The 20,602-nt window shown below is 49.6% G+C and overlaps 2 protein-coding genes across 3 annotated transcripts in view; both read left to right on the forward strand.

Moving 5' to 3' along the window:
• LOC138959977 (integrator complex subunit 1-like) overlaps nucleotides 1-12,647 on the forward strand; it is a 95,921-nt gene extending 83,274 nt beyond the window's left edge. For both annotated transcript variants that reach the window (XM_070331693.1, XM_070331694.1), the window contains exons 40-46: nucleotides 108-297; nucleotides 1,550-1,677; nucleotides 8,619-8,833; nucleotides 9,328-9,398; nucleotides 10,008-10,099; nucleotides 10,568-10,677; nucleotides 11,686-12,647. In XM_070331693.1, coding sequence (XP_070187794.1) covers nucleotides 108-297; nucleotides 1,550-1,677; nucleotides 8,619-8,833; nucleotides 9,328-9,398; nucleotides 10,008-10,099; nucleotides 10,568-10,677; nucleotides 11,686-11,810 — 931 coding nt within the window. In that variant the 3' untranslated portion in view covers nucleotides 11,811-12,647. The remainder of the gene's footprint in view (nucleotides 1-107; nucleotides 298-1,549; nucleotides 1,678-8,618; nucleotides 8,834-9,327; nucleotides 9,399-10,007; nucleotides 10,100-10,567; nucleotides 10,678-11,685) is intronic.
• A 1,708-nt stretch (nucleotides 12,648-14,355) lies between these two features.
• LOC138954568 (uncharacterized) lies at nucleotides 14,356-15,117 on the forward strand. Its single transcript, XM_070326382.1, has one exon. It carries the CDS (start codon nucleotides 14,356-14,358, stop codon nucleotides 15,115-15,117), a length of 762 nt encoding a protein of 253 aa, XP_070182483.1.
• Nucleotides 15,118-20,602: the final 5,485 nt, after the last annotated feature.

Raw genomic sequence — 20,602 nt, forward strand, 5'->3', positions numbered from 1 at the left:
TTGAGTGGTCCCAAGTTTATCTTTTGTATGATATTTTATTTGAAGAAAATCATGTTAAAACCAAAGAAAAATAAAGTAAATGGAATGTTTGCTTTTGACCCATTCAGACAACTCCCCCTCCTGGCAGCAGTGCTGGGTGGACGCACACAGCTGACCATGGGAGAGATGCGACATCGCAACCTGCTGTTGATGTTCACACAGATCCTGGGGCTGCTGGAACTGCTGCAGCCTCACATCTTTCACCGACAGCATACCTCACTCGCCAGCATTCTGCAGACCTACTTTACTCTCTTCAAGGTATTTTTACATAACATCTTTCACCGACAGCACACCTCGCTTGCCAGCATCCTGCAGGCCTACTTTACTCTCTTCAAGGTATTTTTTACATAACTTCTTTTACCGACAGTATACCTCACTCGCCAGCATTCTGCAGACCTACTTTACTCTCTTCAAGGTATTTTTTATATAACTTCTTTTACCGACAGTACACCTCACTCGCCAGCATCCTGCAGGCCTACTTTACTCTCTCCAAGGTATTTTTTACATAACTTCTTTCACCGACAGCACACCTCACTTGCCAGCATTCTGCAGGCCGATCCACTCCGTTCAAGGTATTTTTATATAACGTCTTTGACCGACAGCACACCTCACTCGCCAGCATCCTACAGGCATACGTTACTCTCTTCAAGGTATTTTTTTATATAACATCTTTCATCAACAGCACACCTCGCTTGCCAGCATTCTGCAGGCCTACTTTGCTCTCTTCAAGGTATTTTGCCTGTCTGTTTTGTCTTGTGTTTGGTTTCAAAAAGCTTTCTTTTCCATGAGAGTAATGTGGCTGGTGGAGAAATTAATCAATTGAACGATTCCAACTCACCACAGCAAGCAGGAAGAGTGTTGAGTTTTGGCGTGTGACCAAGTGGAGGAATGATCTTATCCCATGTGAAGGCTTGGTTGAGTCCGAGACGGTGGGTCCAACTGTTTTCACAAGAAGAAGTGTGCTTTTAAGTGTGCACTTTGGGCGGGGATGTAGCTCAGTCGGTAGCGCGCTGGATTTGTATCCAGTTGGCCGCTGTCAGCGTGAGTTCGTCCCCACGTTCGGCGAGAGATTTATTTCTCAGAGTCAACTTTGTGTGCAGACTCTCCTCGGTGTCCGAACACCCCCCGTGTGTACACGCAAGCACAAGACCAAGTGCGCACGAAAAAGATCCTGTAATCCATGTCAGAGTTCGGTGGGTTATAGAAACACGAAAATACCCAGCATGCTTCCTCCGAAAGCGGCGTATGGCTGCCTAAATGGCGGGGTAAAAAAACGGTCATACACGTAAAATTCCACTCGTGCAAAAAACACGAGTGTACATGGGAGTTTCAGCCCACGAACGCAGCAGCAGCAGTATGCACTTTAAGACCAAGTGTTAGATGCAAGATGTACAGTGTGTTTTCACGATGAAGTATTTTCAGTCGCACAGAAAGGTAATCAAGTGTGCACTATATGAGGCAGTGTTAGAGGCAAGATATACAGTATGTTTTCACGATGAAGGGTTTTCAGTCACATGGAAAGGAGGTGCGTCTGCTGGGCAGCCTGGTGGCCAAGTTCATGTCATTCCTGCAGAACTTTGTGACGTACGACTCCCAGCGAGCCAGCGCCTTGCTGCAGCAGTTCGTCCACACACTCACGTTAGTGCTTTGCTTTTGTTTCAATGTTTGTGTTGGTGTGTATTTTTGCCGAGCATATCATTGTGGGGCGTTGAATCAAATAAGGATGAAAGAAAAACAAAATCAATAAAAGACCATCAATATATAAATGCATCTTTCTAGATCTTCCATAATATAATGTTCACTTTGATTTCTAATAATCTACACCCACACTTATATACAACTAGCTAGTGCTTTGGTTTTGTTTGTTTGCTCGTGGAAATTGGTATTGCTGATGACCTGGGTTTTTGTTTTGTTTAGAGAGTGTCAGATGTGGGTGTGTGTGTGTGTGTGTGTGTGTGTGTGTGTGTGTGTGTGTGTGTGTGTGTGTGTGTGTGTGTGTGTGTGTGTGTGTGTGTGTGTGTGTGTGTGTGTGTGCGCGCGCGTGTATGATGTACATGTGTGATGTATATCTGTGTATGTGTGAAAGAGAGAAGGTACCTCAGAAGCAAAAAAACATGTGTTTCACAAGTTAAAGGCATCTGTACTCGATGACTATACACGCTAATTGCTTTACCAACAGCTGGAGACATGCTAAATTAAGTTCCCTGCAAAATATTGTGGTCTAGGACCCCTTCAATGTTGAGATATGTTAATTTTCATTTTGATCTGGATCGTCCTATTTATAGATTTAATCACATATTCTTACTCCAATTCTTATGAATGCATTGACTTTAGTCCCACATGCTAGATGTCGAAAAACCTCTCAAATTACCTGCCCTTAGTAGGGTGGTAACCAAGCTAAAAGCGACGCCATAGCCGTTGCTATGGCCTGACCTTGCTCGGTTACCCATAACACCCTGCGCACCACGTGAGCGCCAGCATCCGTAATAATCATTCTCGACTTTCGACAACACACGATGGACGTGTCCGAATTTCGCTCTCACTTTTGGCCTTCACATGCCTGCTCGTCCTTGAGACTAGCCGGTTCTTGGGGGTCTACCTGTCCGTCTACCTTTTGGTGAGATCTTTCCTGTGTATGTTTGGTATAAATGTTGATAGCTTTGTGTTGAACACGCACGCAGAAGTTTTTTGTTCTGGGTGACTGTTTTTCGCCGGTCTTAAAATGGCCGACAACAAAGCTAATCTTGGCGCGAGACTGGAAGGTGACAAGGCTCTTAGCCTGGTTTAGAAAACTATACCTAAGAGTAGCCTAAGAACTTTGATTTGCCTATTATGCGGGTCGTAGATCCGTCAAACAGCACTTCTTTTTATGTTCCTATCCCTCCGAGGGTGGGTTCAGTTCTTTCACAGCTCGCTTCCCCTGTTGGGGTTAATCAGCCTTTAGGCTCCTTATAGACTTTTTGTTGGATCGTCGTCGGTGCGACTGATGGGGGGGGGGTGGCCGTGTGGCTATTCTTTCCCCTTTCTCTGAGTAAGAGGAATCAGTCAATGTCCTCCTTTTGGGGGGACTTAACGATGTTTTGGTCTGTGTTTTCAGCTGTTTCAGGCGCGATCGGCGGTTCCCGCCCTCCCGTTCGTCAGCTTCGCACTGTGGTCAAGTGCAAATGGCCTGTTCGGTTCAGCCCGTTTTTTGCCTCTGGTGGCTCTGGGCTGTTCTCGAGCACCCCTTCCTTTCAGAGGGGGGGCCTGCTCCCTGCCTGCGTTTAACCACTCTGATTACCGCCGGTACTTCACAGTGTGTTACGCAGCCCCCCGCCAATGGGGGGGGGGATAGGGGGGGCGCTCCTGCGTCGCACCGTCGCCTGGTGCAAACGGCCAGTTCGGTTCAGTCCTTTCTGCCACTGGTAGACTGGGTTGTTCGCGAGCACTCTCTCCTTTAGGAGAGGGGGCCAGCTCCCCGCCTGCCTTGGCCGCTCGGCTTGCTTTAAAACAGCACTGCTGGGTCGGTCATGCAGCCCCCTTACCGTGAGGAAGGGGGAGTGGGGGGGCACGGTAAGTCACGGCCAGGGCTTGTCCCACTCTGCCCTTTGCGGGCAGGGGGCCGTGTTAGCTTCCCACCCTTTCCCGCCCCCCGGTCGCGTTCGGGTGGCGGCTTTCCAGGCGACGTTACATACCCCTTCTCTGCTCCGTTTGGGGCAGGGTGGGGGGGGAGGTATCAGTGGCTCACTCTTTCCCGCCCACCGGGCAGGATCGGGTGGGGGCTGGAGTAGCGTTCCACCCTTTCCCTCCCTCTGGGTTGGACGGGGTGGGCGCTGTTGGACTGTCTTCTCAGTCTGTACCTCTATTGTCCTGGCCCGACAATCGTTCGCCTCCCCTATCGGGGTGGGCGGGCGGTGGGCTATAGGACTACAGCAGGTGGACGGAGGGGGGTCGGCCGTTGCTCGGTTCGTCTCTCTCCGTCGCTCTTACTGCTGTGACGAGCCACCCCCCTCCCCATCTGGGGCATGGGGTGGCTCAGGCCTTTCTACACAGCGGGGGTGCTATGTACGGCTTTCCAGGCTACGTTACATACTCCTTCTCTGCTCCTTTTGGGACAGGTGGCTGTGTTAGCTGCCCGCGTTTGTCGCGGGTCCACCCTTTCCCTCCCTCTGGGTTGGACGGGGTGGGCGCTGTTAGACTGTCTTCACAGTCTGTGCCTCTATGGCCTGGCCTGACAATCGTTCTCCTCATCTATCGAGGCCTTTCTACACAGCGGGGGTGCTATGTACGGCTTTCCAGGCTACGTTACATACTCCTTCTCTGCTCCATTTGGGACAGGTGGCTGTGTTAGCTGCCCGCGCTCGTCACGGGTAGCGGTCGCGGAACAATGAGCTTGACTCTCTTTTGTTCTCGACAGGGTGTCTCGCACAGTGGTCAGGGAACAATGAGCTTTGCTCCGTTTTGTTCTCTGCACGGGCTGTGCCGGCTGTCTACCTGGGACAGGCGGAGACAGAATATACTCTTTCTCTCCAGTCTCCCATTCTTTGTATTCACAATGGTCTGCGGGGACTCGGCTATAGTATCACCTGGCCAGTGGTCATTGTCCTTAGCCAGCATAGGTCACCCCCCCCCCCCCCCTCCTAGGGGTGGGTGAGTGATAGGGCTACTTGACTTTGGCAGGTGGACGAGCGAGGATCGGCCGTTTACGGCCGTTTCTCTGTTTCAGTCCTTACCCCCTCTAGGGGTTGCGGCTGTGCTGGACCACCCCCCTCCCCACTTGGGGTGAGTTGTGGTTCAAACCAGGTAGTCTGGTTCTTAGCACTGGGTTGCTTCTCTCGCACAGCGGGTGGGGTAAGATGCGCCGGGCCCGGCTTTGTCTTGTTTCTCCACTCTATCTCCTTCTCGGCAGAGATCTGTGCCAGTTACCAACCCCTCTTCCCCCCACCTCTTGTTTAGGTGAGCGGTGTTGGGTTGGCAGTCAGAGACTGATCACGCTTTTCATCCACACTCTTGGCGGTGTTATCGGCAGGAGTATTTAGTGCGCGACCTCCCCGGTCTCCCCTCCTTTTGTGTTTTACACAACTGGTGGTTAGGTTCGGACTCCTTGTTGGAGGAGGGGTAGTGTATAGGGTAGCCTACTGGTTGTAGGCTTCCCATACATAGAGCGGCTGCCTTTGCAGTTTACTTTGTCCCGGATAGGTTGGGGGTGTCTCTCTTCCTTCCTCTTCCGGGATGGCTTTGGGTTTTCACAGGCTTTCTCGCAATTTGTTTCATTTGCTGAGTCTCCGGGGATTGCCTACCTCATGCCACACTTTTGGCTTGTTCCGCACCTTAGGATAGTGGTCTTCAGCCTACACCTTTCCCGCTGCTTTATACGCAGGGGACTGCTGGCTTCGGGGTTTCAGGCTGCTTCGTCCTCACTTTTAGTGCGGAAGAAGATAGCAGGGAATTTTCAGGCTCAGGGTCTGATCTGCACTTTTTATTGCCAGGGGCTAGTTTCTGGCTTCGTTTACAGACCACAGGGAACATGGAGTTTTCATGATGTTACTCCTCCCTCTCCTCTCTGGAGGAGCTAGGATGGCATGGTTTGGAGTTTTCTGCTTTGGCTGAGACTCTCTTCTGTGCTTTCTTATAGGCAATCTTTTCCTCCCTGAACGCTCTTTTGGGTTAGGGAGGATGCCTTGGTTAAGGCTTTAGCCAGGCTGCTGGCAGCTTGGGCTAGGGTAGTCACTGAGCGGAGAAGTTTCTCGGTGACGTTTTAGGCCCACACTGTTTTTGCTTGGTGTGATCTCCTTCCTCTACAAGGGGTTTGATTTCATGCTGGTTGGAGGAAGCAAGGGTCAGGCTTTTTCGGGGGTTGTTAAGACCTACTCAATAGCTGGAATCTTTCCCTTCCTTCGTGGACCTCTGGCAGCGCATTTATGCGCTCCCGGTTGCAAAGGGGTGTTTTGGTTCAGTGTCGCCTCCCTCTCTGCGGGAGGTGGGTCGGCATGGGCTAGAGCTTTCAGCTTTGGCTGAGATTTTCCTCGGTGCTCTCACATGAGCTTTCCTTCTGCGTTTCTGCACACAGGAAAGGGCTCGGTTTCTGGGGGTGTTGGTCTCTGGACTATCTCGGGGGCTGGTTGAGCTTTTTCAAGGTCAATCAGCTTGTCAGCTGCACTTCCTTTTGGTGTTGAACCAGGCTTTTTGCCTGGTGCTCTCAGTAACCAGGCAAAATTCCGAGCTGTCCTTATCCCAGGTTTTTTACCTGGGCATGCTGTTCGACTTTGTCTCTTGGAAGGTTTATTCTTCACACAAGAGAGAATAGGGAGGCTTTTAGCGCTTTTCACTGCCAGACTGGCACGAGAGCAGGCCTCTGCGGGGTCTTTAGACCCGATCTTTGGTCGGACGGTATCGATAGCTTTGCTGGCCCTCTAGTCTTTCCTCAAGTTTTTTGGGGGGTTCGGCCTCACAGGTCTGGGACATGAGGGTCCTCCTCCAGAGTGGGTTCCTCCACGCGGGAAGGTGGCTGGAATCCTTTTGGATCGCTCAGGGGACTTTTTTCCCTAGCTTTGTTTCCCCCTGGACTTAGACCGCTTTTTGGATGCGTTTTCGTCTAGATGGGGCCTGCAATGGTGATTGCAGTCTTGAGGCTGTGATGTAGACGTGAATCCTTGGGCTTCTCTTTTGCCTGAGGTTAGGAGCAGTAGCTCTTAGTCTGCTAGCCTTTCCTTTTTGGCTATTTACAGGCATGTCCTGTTGCATTCGGGCAATTCGTCTGTTGCTTCTTATGTGAACTAGCTGGGGTGAGCAAGTTCTCACTCCCTGTCAGACAGAGTATAAGGGATTCTGATTGGGTTTTCACACTAAATCATTTTCTCAGGGGAATTTCTCCCCGGCCAGCTCTGCGATCGGGCCGACTCGCTCAGCAGGTCCTCTCAGGGCTTGCTCAGGGGTTGGCCCATCTGATTACGGGTCTGGAGGCGTGCTGTTTGTGTTTTAGATCATGGGTTCTTACTCTGTTTTTTGGGCACGAAGCATATATTTCCTCCACTTTATCTGTGTATGCTCCTTGTTTGGCCTCTTTGGCCGATTGGGGATTTAGAGCGGGGGTGCAACTCCTTAGCGCCCCTCTCTCAAGCCAGGTGGTTTTTCACCTCTGTTTCAGTTTTGGCTTTGGGCAGCTGGGCCTCTTCTTTGAGGTTCCGGCGTCTCGGCTATCTCAGCTGTTTTGAAACAAATAGGCCTCTCTTCTGTGGCTCATGGCCCTCTTGTGGGCATGATCAAGGACCTTGTTTTATGAGGTTTAGAGGCTCCCCCTTGGTTAGCGCGTGGGACTTTGTTCTACTTACTCTGGGCCTCAGCCCTATAGGGCAGTGAGGCGCATGCGTTTTTGGGGTTGGCCAGAGGATGTAGCCTTAGGGCTTTTGGTGCCGTTTGTTCACGGTTTTTGGCCAGGTTTTGGGGTTTCAGAAACCTGGTCAATATCCTCTGGTGTTTGATTCCCTCCTCTTGGGAGGATTTTCGCTCCGGGAGATTCGGATTTTCTAACTGTCTGGTTAGACTTTTTTTTTTTAATCCCTTTTTTGACGTTACTGTCTTTTGGGAACCACGAGCTTTAGCTCAGGTTCTTATGTCTTTACAATGGAGCGAAAGAGACATCTTTTATTTGTCTCTCTCTAGGGGCTCTGCTGCATTTATTGCCGTGTTGCGTTCTGGTCGCCTAGGCGAAGCTTTGCAAACGGCTTACTGGAGGTCAGATGATGTGTTCATCGGTTTCTATCTTTGGGATTTCTCCTGCACGCGGCTAGACGGCTCCAGTTCTTTGCTGGTTTTAGTGGCTGCAGGGCAGGTTCTTACAAGGACATAAGTAGGTTCCCTCCACCTTTAGGAGGAATCTGCATTCATAAGAATTGGAGTAAGAATATGTGATTAAATCGAAAATTTTTAATTAAATTTTGATTTAATATAATATACTTACCCAATTCTTATAGTTAATACCCTCCCATCCGTCCCCGCTGGATTATGTCCTTGGGGGTTTGTTTGACTAATAGTCTCGAATGATTATTACGGATGCTGGCGCTCACGTGGTGCGCAGGGTGTTATGGGTAACCGAGCAAGGTCAGGCCATAGCAACGGCTATGGCGTCGCTTTTAGCTTGGTTACCACCCTACTAAGGGCAGGTAATTTGAGAGGTTTTTCGACATCTAGCATGTGGGACTAAAGTCAATGCATTCATAAGAATTGGGTAAGTATATTATATTAAATCAAAATTTAATTAAAAATTTTCGATTTGGCAACACATGTAACGTTGATGCAAGGGAGCTAACACCGCGGCTTTGTTGACATCCTCACTTTTTCAGAGGCTAGAACAAGCTGTAATGCATGTATTATGGTCCGCGCATGGTGACATATCATCATTATATGGTCTTATGGTGCGTTTGACATCGATTATGGGCAAACTACACTTTGTAAACATGGGAGCGCGTACATATGCCTTTAAGTGTGATAGAAAAGATCAGGTAGCAGTTCTTCTGCACAGCTATTAGAACAGAGAAGTTGGAAGCCAACACGTGTCTTTTGGAAACATCCAACCAACACTCTTTCTCTCTCTGTCACAGTGATCTGTCACTGGTTTACCCCGACATGGCAGAGCTTAAGTCTCTGCTGACAGGCCTGACTCTTCCACGGCAGAACCAGAGCGACAGCACTGACATCAGCGGCAGTGAGGTGCCGGAACCTGGCAGCGTCACGATCAAGACACAGGGAGGCGGCCTGTCGTACTCTCAGCTGGAACCCTTCCTCAATCGCATGAAGGCAGGAGCGTCTTCCGAAGGTGAAAGGCTGTGATGTGGTTTGAATTTGAATGTCACGTGGTTTGAATTTGAATGTCATGTGGTTTGAATTTGAATGTCATGTGGTTTGAATTTGAATGTCACGTGGTTTGAATTTGAATGTCACGTGGTTTGAACTTGAATGTCATGTGGTTTGAATTTGGATGTCATGGGTTGTGAGAGATAAACGTCTGTTAGACTTGTCGAATGGTTATAGGTGGAGACAGTGGGGAAGAATGGGGGGGGGGGGGGGGTAATGAAAAAAGGTGTGTTTGATGTCTCCCTGCGTGCATGCATATCTCTAGTTTTGCAGAAATTTGCAGAAATTTGTGTTTGTACCTTGGATTGTGGATACTGTTCGTTTGTGTGTGTTTGATTGTAGGCTCATTTCTGTATTTCTTAGAGAGGCAATGTGCCAGAAAAAAAACTAAAGAAATGTTTGTAATGACTGTTTGTAAAGAAGACATGCAGAAGTTATCCCATGATTTTTGTGCAGACCTGTACGGAGTGCTGAGAGATCTGGATGAAACGTCCAAGCGAAGGGTTTCCATCCTTGAACATTTTGAGGTCAGTGGTGGCTGCCTATTTTCCTTGAGCATTTTGAGGTCAGTGTTGGCTGCCTGTCCTTTTGACCATTTGAATGTCTGGCAATATCTGAAGCCTAGGAACGCATGCATTTTGTGCTTCATACACTACTGTCTGCACTCCGACACCTTAGCACAGTAATGTTTTCACAATAATTATGGCCCAGTGCATAAGACGACGACCTCCCAAGTGGAAGGTCACAGGTTGGAATCCCAGCCGTGCCTGGTGGGTTAAGGGTGGAAAATTGTCAGATCTCCCATGTCAACTAGCCCCCTTCATGTGTACACGCAAGCACGAGAGCAAGTGCGCACAGAAAAGATCCTTCAGTGGGTTATTAAAACACGAAAATACTAAGCATGCATCCCCCGAAAGCGGCGTATGGCTGCCTAAATGGCAGGGTAAAAATGGTCATACACTTATAAACCGTGGGAGTTTTAACCCATGAACGAAGAAGAAGAAGAAGATGATGATGGAAATTGACATAGAAAACTTTATTGTTTGAAAAAGAGAAATTCAGGTGATGATGATGACGATTAGGCCACTCATGCAAATAAAGGTGTTAGTGTTGATGAATTTGCTGTGTGTGTACAGAGTGAACTGAAGCGGCTGATGTCTCACGTGAACGATGATTGTCGACACACTGTGTTCACGCTCGTCATGCGTTACATCCACTACATGCCCAGGTCAGTGCCACACTCTTTGCTTTGTAGTGACGTTTTGAAGTATGGAAAAGAATAAAATACTGACTGACCGTCTATGTGTGTGTGTGTGTGTGTATTTTAATATATTAAAGTGCAATCTGTTATTAATTGATATTCTTCAGCGTTTGACGGTTGTGTCACTAATTATAAATTGATATGCGTGTGAATGCTCTGTAAATAATGTTATGTTCCCGCGCCCCCCCCCCCCCCCCCCCCCCCCCCGATTGATTGTACAGCACCCTGAGCAGGATTTAAGCCTAGATGTATGCGCTTCAAGGGGGGTTCCACTGTATTAATGGATATGTTTGTGAATGCACTGTAAATAATGTTATGTCCCCCCCCCCCCCCCCCCCCCCCCCCCATGGATTGTACAGTGTTCTTGGCAGGGTTTAACCCTGGATATATGCGCTTTAGAAATTTGATGTATTATTTTTATGATTGTGATGACAGGAAGGCGGGTGAGTTTCTGGCCAGCTACCTGCACTGTCTGCAGCATGACAACCCCGACGTGGTTATCACCGCCCTCAAACACCTGTCGGAGTTCACCGTCTTCTGTCAAGGTGGGTGCTCAGGGTTGATGCTCTTTGCTACTGGTAGTGTTGTTGTTTTCTGATGTGTTCTGCTTTCATCTTTTCACACTATTTTGGACTTTTGAAGGTTCATTTTAGTTTACATCTCTGCCTCTTTGTTTCCAGTCCAGTCTCCTCCGAAAGTGGCGTATGGCTGTTTAAATGGTGGGGTGAAACGGTCATACACGTAAAAATCCTCAAGCACACAAGTGTACATGGGAGTTTCAGCCCATGAAGGCAGAACAAGAAAAGGAAGAAGTTTCCAGTCCATCCCTCTGTTTGCCTTTCTTGCATTTACTTGCCTGTCTATTCTGTCTCTTTTTCTAGATATTTTTGGCTCACGTAAGTGTAGCCTATGCGATCATAACTTTGTCTGTCTGTGCGTGCATGCGTATGTGCGTATGTGTGTGCGTGCGTGCGTGCGTGTGTATGTCTGTGGTAGAAACTCTAACATTTGAAGACGTCACATTACATTGACGTCACATTATGACGTAAGAGGGTTAGACGTCACGCGAAAGAAGTACTGAAAGTCTCGGTCATTATTATTTTGAGCGAGCCGAGACTAGTTGGCAGTCGTGTCCCTGTAAGTAGGCTACATGCAGACAGACAGATCTAGATCTAGTGTCTCGCTTTCTTGCACAGTTTCACCTATGCTCTTTCTGTGTGTGTGTGTGTGTGTGTGTGTGTGTGTGACGGAGTGATTGAGTTTGTGTTACTGTTTGTCGATTTCTTACGTGAGCCTTGATGGCTTCGCCTCTTGTTATTTTAAGTCTTGCGGTGTGATTTAGTGTTTGTACTGAGGTGGTATCTAACAGTTTTGCCGTTTATGTTTTTGCCCTTTTACCAAAATAAACAATCTGTCTTTACCAAAAAGGCTCTGTGTTGTATTATTATGTGTTTGTTGGATAGTTGCTTGTTTTAGATTAATCATTTATTTCTTGCATTCAGTAGGGCCCTTTTTAGCACTAACTGCTATACCTTTCACATTATATTTTTCAGATGAGGCTCCTATGCTGCTGCAGAGAGCATTCGACATCAGCGTCTCAACAACCATTGATGCATCCACCCACATCAGTGACACATTGCAGCTATTGAATATGGAGAGTGTTCTAGGTTCATCCTGATGGGTAGAGTGTAGTTGTCATGGTGATTTTAGCAACCATTGATGAACGCACCCACATCAGTGACACATTGCAGCTGTTGAATATGGAGTGTTCTAGGTTCATCCTGATTGGTAGAGTGTAGTTGTCATGGTGATTTTAGCAACCATTGATGAACGCACCCACATCAGTGACACATTGCAGCTGTTGAATATGGAGAGTGTTCTAGTTTCATCGTGATTGGCAGACTGTTGTTGTTATGGTGATTTCAGCAACCGTTGATGCATGCACCCACATGAGCGATACGCTGCAGCAGTTGCTGTAAAGTGTACCCCTGTTCAACACTCACTCAACACTTTGTACAGAGAAGTTACAGAGATGCTGACTCTTATTTAAATGGGAAGACTATGTGTACAGCCATTTTGCATCACACCCCAATATAGGCAGCCATACTTTGCCTTTGGAGGCTGTTGTAACGGTTGAAAATATATAGATGTACCTCTGAAGTAATTCCTCAAGCTGTGCGTACATTTGGATATTCAGCAAAGATGAAAATTTGAACATTATTCTGCAATGGACATTTTCATTTGGATTTGTGACATTATGTGAACTGAAAATTATGTTCTTCTCTTTGTAAGATGAAGATTGCAGATAATGGTGAGGCCATGAAACCGGGTGCATTGATTGTGGTGGCTGCATTTGTGTGTGCAAATATAACAGATTACTGAGGAATTATGTTGAAGTAAAGCCCAAAGGCTTGATGTTGCAGGATAGGTCATTGTGTAAGTGGGAATGCATGTTATGTGTGAAGTGAGAAAGAAACAGATCTGAGATGAAAATGCAATAAACAGGATGACCTACCTTTTGCTTCATTCTCTGCTGATTTGTGTGAAAATTTAATTCACGTAGAACGCAAAATTTGTGTTCTTGAAGACTCGCATGCATGCATTCACATGGACACAGACACTCATACTCTCACTTATGCAAGGATGTATGTGCATCTCATTTCACTCCTGGAAAGTTAAAAATAATTAACACAAAAGAGGCAAACGCATTTTGTTTCTCAAGATGGTAACTGTAATTCTGAGACCTGAGCTGAATACAGTTTGTTGTGCTTCAATTTCTTCTCTCTCTCTCTCTGTCTCTCTTGCATAAACACACACACACATTCATTCTCTCCCTCTCTCTTTATCTGTTTTCTCTCTCAATCTCTCAGAATAAATATACCTCTATACATTTAAAACATATTTGCACACAAGTACACTGTACAAGTATTCTGTATTTGTACTGGTAATACATTTAAAACAATATACATTCTCAATATCAGAACTGTACATATCTGTACATTTTCTTTGTTAATTTACACACTAATAAGCAATATATCCCTGAGATACAAAAATAATGAACGTTCCGTCAATGTGCAGTTTTTGCTTTACAGATGATATGGTTGAATGTGGATACATACATACAAAACTACAAATGCATTTCATGTACATATTTTAATGGATACGTCTCTTGATCACAAACCTTGGTATCCATATGTCGGTCGATATAAAAAAAAAGCTCTACTCAACTTAGAGCATACTTAATCGACCATCTTCATGCAAAGTCCACAAAAGAGTTTCTCTGAGCTTCACACATACGCACGACACACTAGGCATGCACTTTTAAACACCAACACATATCTAAAGGTACATTCCTTCCTGATTCCATGGGTGGGATTCTTCCGGTATATGCCGGAAATCCGGATTCGTAATGTCTGTGGTGACGTTTTTTTGGTTGTTAATTATACAAATCCTTCAGCGTCTGGGGGCCACCAGACCCCCCCCCCCCCCCCCCCCTTAAAATTCTTCAGGATTGATGACATTTGTCAGTCCTACCCATGTGATTGAGTTCACTATCTTAGAACTGGCTCAACTTTTACACACCTCCACTTGAACACATACTGTACCACAAACCAAACCGGCACGGTTGGCCTAGTGGTAAGGCGTCCGCCCGGTGATCGGGAGGTCGTGGGTTCGAACCCCGGCCGGGTCATACCTAAGACTTTAAAATTGGCAATCTAGTGGCTGTTCCGCCTGGCGTCTGGCATTATGGGGTTAGTACTAGGACTGGTTGGTCCGGTGTCAGAATAATGTGACTGGGTGAGACATGAAGCCTGTGCTGCGACTTCTGTCTTGTGTGTGGCGCACGTTATATGTCAAAGCAGCACCGCCCTGATATGGCCCTTCGTGGTCGGCTGGGCGTTAAGCAAACAAATAAACAAACCACAAACCAACACCGCTAGCGTCAATCCGTGAAAGGAATTCAAGTGGAATGTCCTCTCTGCGCGGGAAGCTGTCAGGGTGTTGATTTTGGGTATGTGTCCAAGTGGATGGATGGCCTTGCCCCATGTAGGTCCCTGCCCCATGTAGGTCCCTGCCCCATGTAAAAGATGTGAGATAATAAGGTTGACTGTTTTTACGGGGAGGACTGTACCTTTAAGACGGACTGAATAATCAGTATTGGCGTTAACCGGTGTTTTACCGGTTGAAATGAGAAAATACCGGAACAAAATTGGCTGCCGGTAATGGAGAACGGAGGAAGTGGCGTCTTCATTCAAATGCCAGGAAGACCCCCAGAGACACTGACCACACCATGCGGTGTTCTCTGCTCCAACTTCAAAGCAGAAGTTGTTGCCCTCCATACAGCTGCAGACTTCCTCACCTCTCTTGAGGAAGCCCCACCCAAGGTTGTCTTCCTCTCTGACTGCCTGTACATGTCGGCACTACACGTCCTCACAGCCCCGGCAGAACACCTCGTGGAAGAGCTGAAGAAGTCCCTGAACGACTTGTCCCAGAAAGCCTCCGTAGTTCTGCAGTGGATTCCAGCGCACTGCGGCATCGCTGGAAATGAGAAGGCGGATGGTCTGGCCAAAGATGCAGGAAGACAGGAACAACCAGAAACCAGCCTGTCCTTCCGAGAGACCAAAACCCTCATCAAGCATCGCTGGAAGACAGCATTCAAAGAAAGAAACGGAGGCTACAAGCCAGACCAAGACCCCATCCACCGCCTCAGCCGTGCAGAGCAGACTGCCATCTTCCGGCTGCGTACAGGGCACTGCGGCTTTAAAGCGCACCTGAAAAGGATCGGCGTAGCAGAGTCGGCATTGTGCGATTGTGGGGCGGCCGACCAGACAGTAGAACATGTATTGAATACATGCACAAACTTTACCCTGCTGCGGAACCAGATCTGGCCAGAAGGAGCTACACTGGAGACCAAGCTCTGGGGAACGTCAGAAGACCTGAAAGCGACGTTCCAGTTCACGACAGCAGCGGAACTACGACCCTAGACACAACCGTCGAACGCAGAAGAAGAAGGCTGCCGGTATGACCTACCGGTTGATTTTTAGACCTACCGGGGTTTTTTCGCTGGTAAAACAACAAAACCAGTACTCTGAGTTGGACTCTTACTGGTTCCAATGACCAGCCTACCTTTTTTTTTGCATCATAAAACTTTGCGTACTGGTTTAAAACAAATTGTAAGGCTTCTTTTTAAGCCTACTGTCTATATGATACTTACCGAGACAGTACTATTCTTGCACATTATCTATTATAGGCCGAAAAAATTGGACAAAACGCTGCGTGGGTACAATTATCTCCCATAACCATGCGCCACCGTGGATCCCAAGCACTGTCCGAGTGCTTCCCCCTTACAGGATGTAGGTGGCGCGTCCTCTTTCTTTATGAGCTGCAGACCCTCAAAAAGCCCATAACATATCAAGAGGGGAGGCGGGAGGGAAACTCTAATAGTACTGTCTCGGTAAGTATCATATAGACAGTAGGCTTAAAAAGAAGCCTTACAGTCAATATAACACTTACCTCGACAGTACTATTCTTGCACAGAATACCAGAGTGGTGTGAGGGTGATATGTAGAGTATTAAACTCCTTAATCAAAATCACTTAAATCCAAGGATTAAGATACCCAGGCAATTTTCGAACAGTACTACCGTAAAAGAAAATATACCCAAGAAAAATACCTTAGACTGACGTGACCATGCTGGCAACCACTGCTTTGGCAATGCCATACGACTGGTCAAGCCTGAGACTGGAAAAGTCTCGCATATAGTGGTTAATAAACGTGGCTGGAGTCTTCCAGAACGCGACCGCCATTATGCTTTGGAGCGAGGCACCCCGCACGTGCGCCAACGAGGAGCCGATAGCCCGAATCTCGTGTGCCCTGATGTCAGGGACCACATCCACTTGAGCATGAACATAAGCCTGTTTGATAAGCAAGGTCAGCCAACGAGCTAAAGTTTGTCTAGAAATATCCGATTGGTACTTCGGATTAAGCGAGACAAACAGTGACCGCTTAGAAGACCGAAAGCTACGTGTTCTATCCAGGTACACTCTAAGGGCACGTACTGGGCAGAGGAAGCGATCAGGGTCATCATGTTCAAGAGTGGGAGCCAAGGCTTGAATGACTACTGGTTTGGACAACTCCGAGGCATTCTGATTCTTGGCTCGAAAGTCTGGTAGGAAAGCCAACGTCACCTGATGTGTGGTGAACTCAATGTCAAATTCCAGGCCACTCAAAGCTTGAATACCACTGAGTCTACGGCAAGTGGCTAAAGCGATGAGGAACACAGTCTTAAAAGTCAGGAACTTGATACTAATGCCTGCCAGGGGTTCAAACTCCTTGCTACGCAGGAGTTTGAGAACCAGGAAGACATCCCACTTGGGAAATGAAACCCGAGGTTTAGACACCGCTGCATTGCTAATACCCGAAAGGACATTAGCGATGAGGGAGGAACTGATCAAGTGTTCAGGTCTGCGACCAGTAGCAGCCGCAATCGTGGAAGTGATGGCAGATTTGTATCCAAGAAGAGTCTTAGAAGAAAGACTCTTCTTTTGATACACTTCCACCAGGAAGTTGGCCAAGTCCTGTGTTGAGGGATAAAGCGGCTTTATCCCCTTGGACAAGGCGAAGGAGGCCCAAGCTCTCCAGCGTAAGTCGTAGAGCTGATTAGTTGATCGCCTCTTAGCGTTCAAGGAAAACTCTACTGAACTCTTGTGCAATCCTAGTGCAAGCAGTTTGGAGCGCACAAGAGCCATGCGGTCAAGCACAGACTCTCTGGACGTGGATGAGGGAGGCCTGATCGAGGCTGGAGCAGACTTCCCCCGTCCAGATTCAGAGGTAGAGGGTCTACGTGGGTGAGACCGCGAAGATCTGGAAACCACGGAGCTGTTGGCCAGTAAGGCGCGACCAAAATCAGTCTTGGCCGTTCCTGCAGATACTTTGCCAGTACCCTCGGAATCAGAGATGTCGGGGGATAGGCGTAAGCATCGAGGAGCCTCCACGAGAGAGTGAATGCGTCCACGTGGAACGCATTCGTGTCTCGAAAGGGGCTGACGTACCTGGGAAGCCGAGCGCTGAATCGAGTTGCGAACAGATCGATCAGAGGACGGTCCCACCTTGCCCACAGACGCTGTAGAACGTTGTGAGCGATGGTCCATTCTGTGGGGAGAACCTGATCGCCCCGACTGAGAATGTCGGCCAGGGCGTTCAGTTTCCCCGGAACGAATTGGACTGACATCCGGACCTGATTGGTCTGGCACCAGAGCAGAATCTCCTCCGCTAACAGGGAGAGGGACCGAGAATTGGTGCCCCCCTGGTGGCGAAGGTAAGCTAGGCATGTGGTGTTGTCCCCGTGGACCAACACATCCTGATCCCGAATCAGGAGGCGAAACTCCAGCAGAGCCCGACGAACCGCCTCCAACTCTAGAAAGTTGATGTGTAGGAGGGACTCCTCCTGGGTCCAGACCCCCTGGGCCTCGTGCAGGTCCAGGTGGGCTCCCCAACCCCGCGTAGAAGCGTCGGTGTACAGGAAGAGAGACGGCCGTCTCGGTTGGATAGGCACCGCAGAGTTGAGCCAGATCGGGTCCAGCCATTGGACTACAGCCTCGTGAAACCAAGGCCCGATCTGGATCAACTCGGTGTAATCGAGAGGCCTGGAAGTCCGATCTGCTACTGCCCGTTGCAGGGGACGTTTGTGTAGCCTTGCAAGGGGCAGCAGCAGAGCGACAGACTCCATGGAACCCAACAGTTCCGCCAGCCGTCTGTGAGGAACAGCGCGACAAGCCTGAATGGACAGGATCTTTCGCCTCAGGGAGAGGATCCTGTCCGGGGAGGGAGACACAGTGTAAAGCACTGTGTCGAACGCCATCCCCAAGTAGCAAAACTGCTGGGCTGGCACGAGGTCCGACTTGTGCCACTGTATCTGGAACCCCAAGGCATGGGTCCGGTCCAGGACCTGCCGGGTGTGTTGGAGGCATTGATCGCGAGACTGGGCCAGGGTGAGCCAATCGTCCAAATATTGACGCAGACGCACACCCTGAGCTCTGACCAACGCCGCCAGCTCCTTGACCACCTTTGTAAAAATCAGCGGGGCCAAGGACAGGCCGAATGGGAGGGCCCGAAACTCGAACACTGTGCCCTCCCAAACAAACCGGAGCAGATGTCGGTACCCCGGGGCCACCAGGATGTGGAGTAAGCATCCTGGAGGTCCACAGACGTGGCCCAATCGTTTGGCCGGATGGCCAACCGGACCGACGAAGGGGTTTCCATCTTGAACTTGCACCTGCGAAGGTACAAGTTCAAGGTGGAGAGGTCCAACACCGGCCTGAACCTGCCGTCCTTTTTGGGGACGGTGAACAGGCGGGAGTAGAACCCCGGAGAAGGCTGAGAAAGGGGGTAGACAGCCTTCTTCTCGACCAACGAGTTCACCTCGTCTTGAAGAGCCTGCCATCTGGCAGGGTCTCGAGGAGGGGGGAACGTCAAAGGTAGAGCGGACAATGGAGGTTGTGACGACAGCGGTAGAGAAAACCCCGACCCCACCACCCTCAAGATAAACTGGTTGGAGACCAGTCTGCCCCACATGTCGCGGGCCCGAAAAAGGGAACCGACGGACGAAAGAGGGGCAACTTGAGGGGGCGTCAACGTAGGGCCGGGACTCACTGAAAATTCTGCTGGCGGGCAGGCGCAGGCTTGCGACCACCCCCCTGGTGGTGCTGCTTACCCTTACCTGTCTGAGCACCCTTCTTCTTGCGCTTGGGAGCACGAGAAGCCGGGGCCGCAGGGGGGAACGCGACAGGCGCCTGAGAGGAGGAAGAAGGAGGCAGTGAAACTGGCTTCTTCTTCTTCTTCTTCTGAGGCTGGGAGCTGGAGGTGACTGTAGCACTTCTCTTACTCCCCGCCGACGTCGCCGAAGCAGCGAGGCCAACCATCAGAGAATCAGTGTTCCTCTGGCGTGTGGACTCCACCACAGAACGGACAGTGCCCGGATGAAAGAGGGAAGAAGGCTGAGGAAACGTGTTCCTCAGACTCTTCCTCATATCCGGAGGCACTAAAGAAGTAGCCAGAAAATGATCACGGAACAGGGCCAACAAGTGGACCCGTGTTCCAATGGCCAATTCTGCCGCAGTCGTCACGCACGATCGCACGGCATGCAAAGCCCGATCCACTCGAACCGTGTCAAGGACCCGAGTGGATTCGGACTCTGCCCGATCGGGAGGGTCCAACAGTGTGGACAGCGTGCTCATCCATGTCAAGGCCTGTGATTGGGCCTCGACAAGGGAAGAAACGGTGGCCTCAAGATTGTGGAACGAAGCAGAGCTCAGTTCCACCTTCTTGACCGAAGGCACCTCCCCAACGAACACATCACCGTCAGCACCACCCTGAACACTCGAAGTCTGGAAAGGGAGAGTTCGAGAGTCAAAGGGAAAAGGGAGGGACGAAACAGATTGGACACGAGGAAACAGTGGAGGTGCGCCTCCCGAAGGAAAGCACGGCACTGAATCCGCGTCCTCCCGAGGAACATAGGTCGCGTTCGCACGTGAATCTGTACTCCTCAGGCGATGTGCTGCCGCTTCCACCGTGGCACTAAGACTAGGGTGGAACGCGAATTGCTGGCGGCCGGATCGTTCATAAAACGAGCCGCCGGCAGACGCGGCGTGTGCCTCCCGCGCCCGGGCCGAAGCGGACTCCAAGGACGAGAGGGCGTCGGAGGGAAGGACGTCCTGAAACTGTTCAAACGTCCTTCTAGCTGTGCGAGGGAGAGCCTCCTGCCTCTCGTCCTCAGACTCCGGGTCCACGTCCTGTGTGTCAACCGAAGGGTTGGGAACACTAGACGACAGACGCTTAAGAGAGGCATCCGTGGCGTCAAGACGCCGCGTGATGTCTGTCATGTACTGTTGGAAAGTACGAAGCATAGCTTCGGAAGTTCCATCAGAAACCGGCAAGGGTAGAGGATCAGTGTTAACCTCAGGGCGACCCTGATCCTCCTCCCCATCGTCCTCTGACTCACTCTCCTCTTCACTTCCCGACAACTCCTCAACAGCAGGAGTGTAGGAAGCTTGAGGGGGAGGAGCCGAAAGTGATGAAGTAGGCTGTGACGAAACGCCCACTGAAGCAAGAGGCCGCGAAGACCCCTGCCCCAAAGACGAAACGTCTCCAGCAGCCGAAGGGAGAGAACAACAAAAACCCTGCGACTGTTGGGTCAGTCCAGCCAACGAACCCCCGCCATTTATAGACTGAACAGGGACCCATCGGGTCTGATCAGAAAAGAAATGGTCCGGTCCGGTCGGGGGTGCCGATCCGGTCCGGTCGGGTGGTCCGGTGTTCCGATGGTCCGGTCCGGTCCGGTGGTCCGGTCCGGTCCGGTGGTCCGGTCCGGTCCCGTACCATCCGGACGTCCCGTTCGGCACAGAACCATCCGTACCCACAAAAGTGTTCGGGTGGTTCGGTCCGGACGTGGAAACACCGTACCATCCGGACC

This window comes from Littorina saxatilis, linkage group LG2 (assembly GCF_037325665.1).
Source record: "Littorina saxatilis isolate snail1 linkage group LG2, US_GU_Lsax_2.0, whole genome shotgun sequence".
Lineage (NCBI taxonomy): Eukaryota > Metazoa > Mollusca > Gastropoda > Littorinimorpha > Littorinidae > Littorina > Littorina saxatilis.

Bases quoted from the DNA above. Each gene is read 5' to 3' on its own strand.
- LOC138954568 (XM_070326382.1), top strand. From the start codon at position 14,356: ATGGAGAACGGAGGAAGTGGCGTCTTCATTCAAATGCCAGGAAGACCC.